This window comes from Penaeus monodon, chromosome 21 (genome assembly GCF_015228065.2).
Source record: "Penaeus monodon isolate SGIC_2016 chromosome 21, NSTDA_Pmon_1, whole genome shotgun sequence".
In the NCBI taxonomy this organism is placed as follows: domain Eukaryota; kingdom Metazoa; phylum Arthropoda; class Malacostraca; order Decapoda; family Penaeidae; genus Penaeus; species Penaeus monodon.
In genome coordinates, this window is record NC_051406.1 from 38,548,033 (window position 1) to 38,548,571 (window position 539).

Genomic DNA, 539 nt, shown 5'->3' on the forward strand with positions numbered 1-539 from the left:
TTTTTTTGTTATGTTCCTGCAGGATGACATAAAATGAATACCCTTTTTACAGATCTCTGCAGAGTTAAGAAAATACTTTCCATATATCCACGCGTAGTTAAAAAAAAACGGATATGCTTTTCATATATCCTCGCGGAATTGAAAAAAAAAACAATACCCTATTTACAAATCCTCGCAGAATTTGAGAAAATAATATACTTTTTATGTATCCCCCTCAGAATGAAGAAACAACGAATATCCTATTTATATATCCCCACAGATCGAAAAAAAAACATATAATTTTCTTTATATACATATATATAAAATTACACCCCCCCCTCTTCCAGCTTAATCTTTCGGGCGTGAAGATCGAGCGCGCGGGCGTCGTCAGGAACAACGAGGCCAACATCCTTCACACAGGCTGGAACACCCGGCTCTTCGAAGCCAGTCGCGGCCTGGACTTCAACGGGCGGTCTGTCATGGTGCGCCTCACCCACCTCGACCACGAGCCGTTCAATTACCACTTGCAGGTCAGACTTAGAGACGTCTTAAGTTCTCGT

At 41.6% G+C, this 539-nt stretch overlaps 1 protein-coding gene across 1 annotated transcript in view; it reads left to right on the forward strand.

The window, feature by feature from the left end:
- LOC119586475 (phenoloxidase 1-like) overlaps positions 1–539 on the forward strand; it is a 9,677-nt gene that overhangs the window by 6,349 nt on the left and 2,789 nt on the right. Inside the window, 1 exon segment of the mRNA XM_037935212.1 lies at positions 327–509. Within this exon segment, the coding sequence (XP_037791140.1) occupies positions 327–509 (183 nt within the window).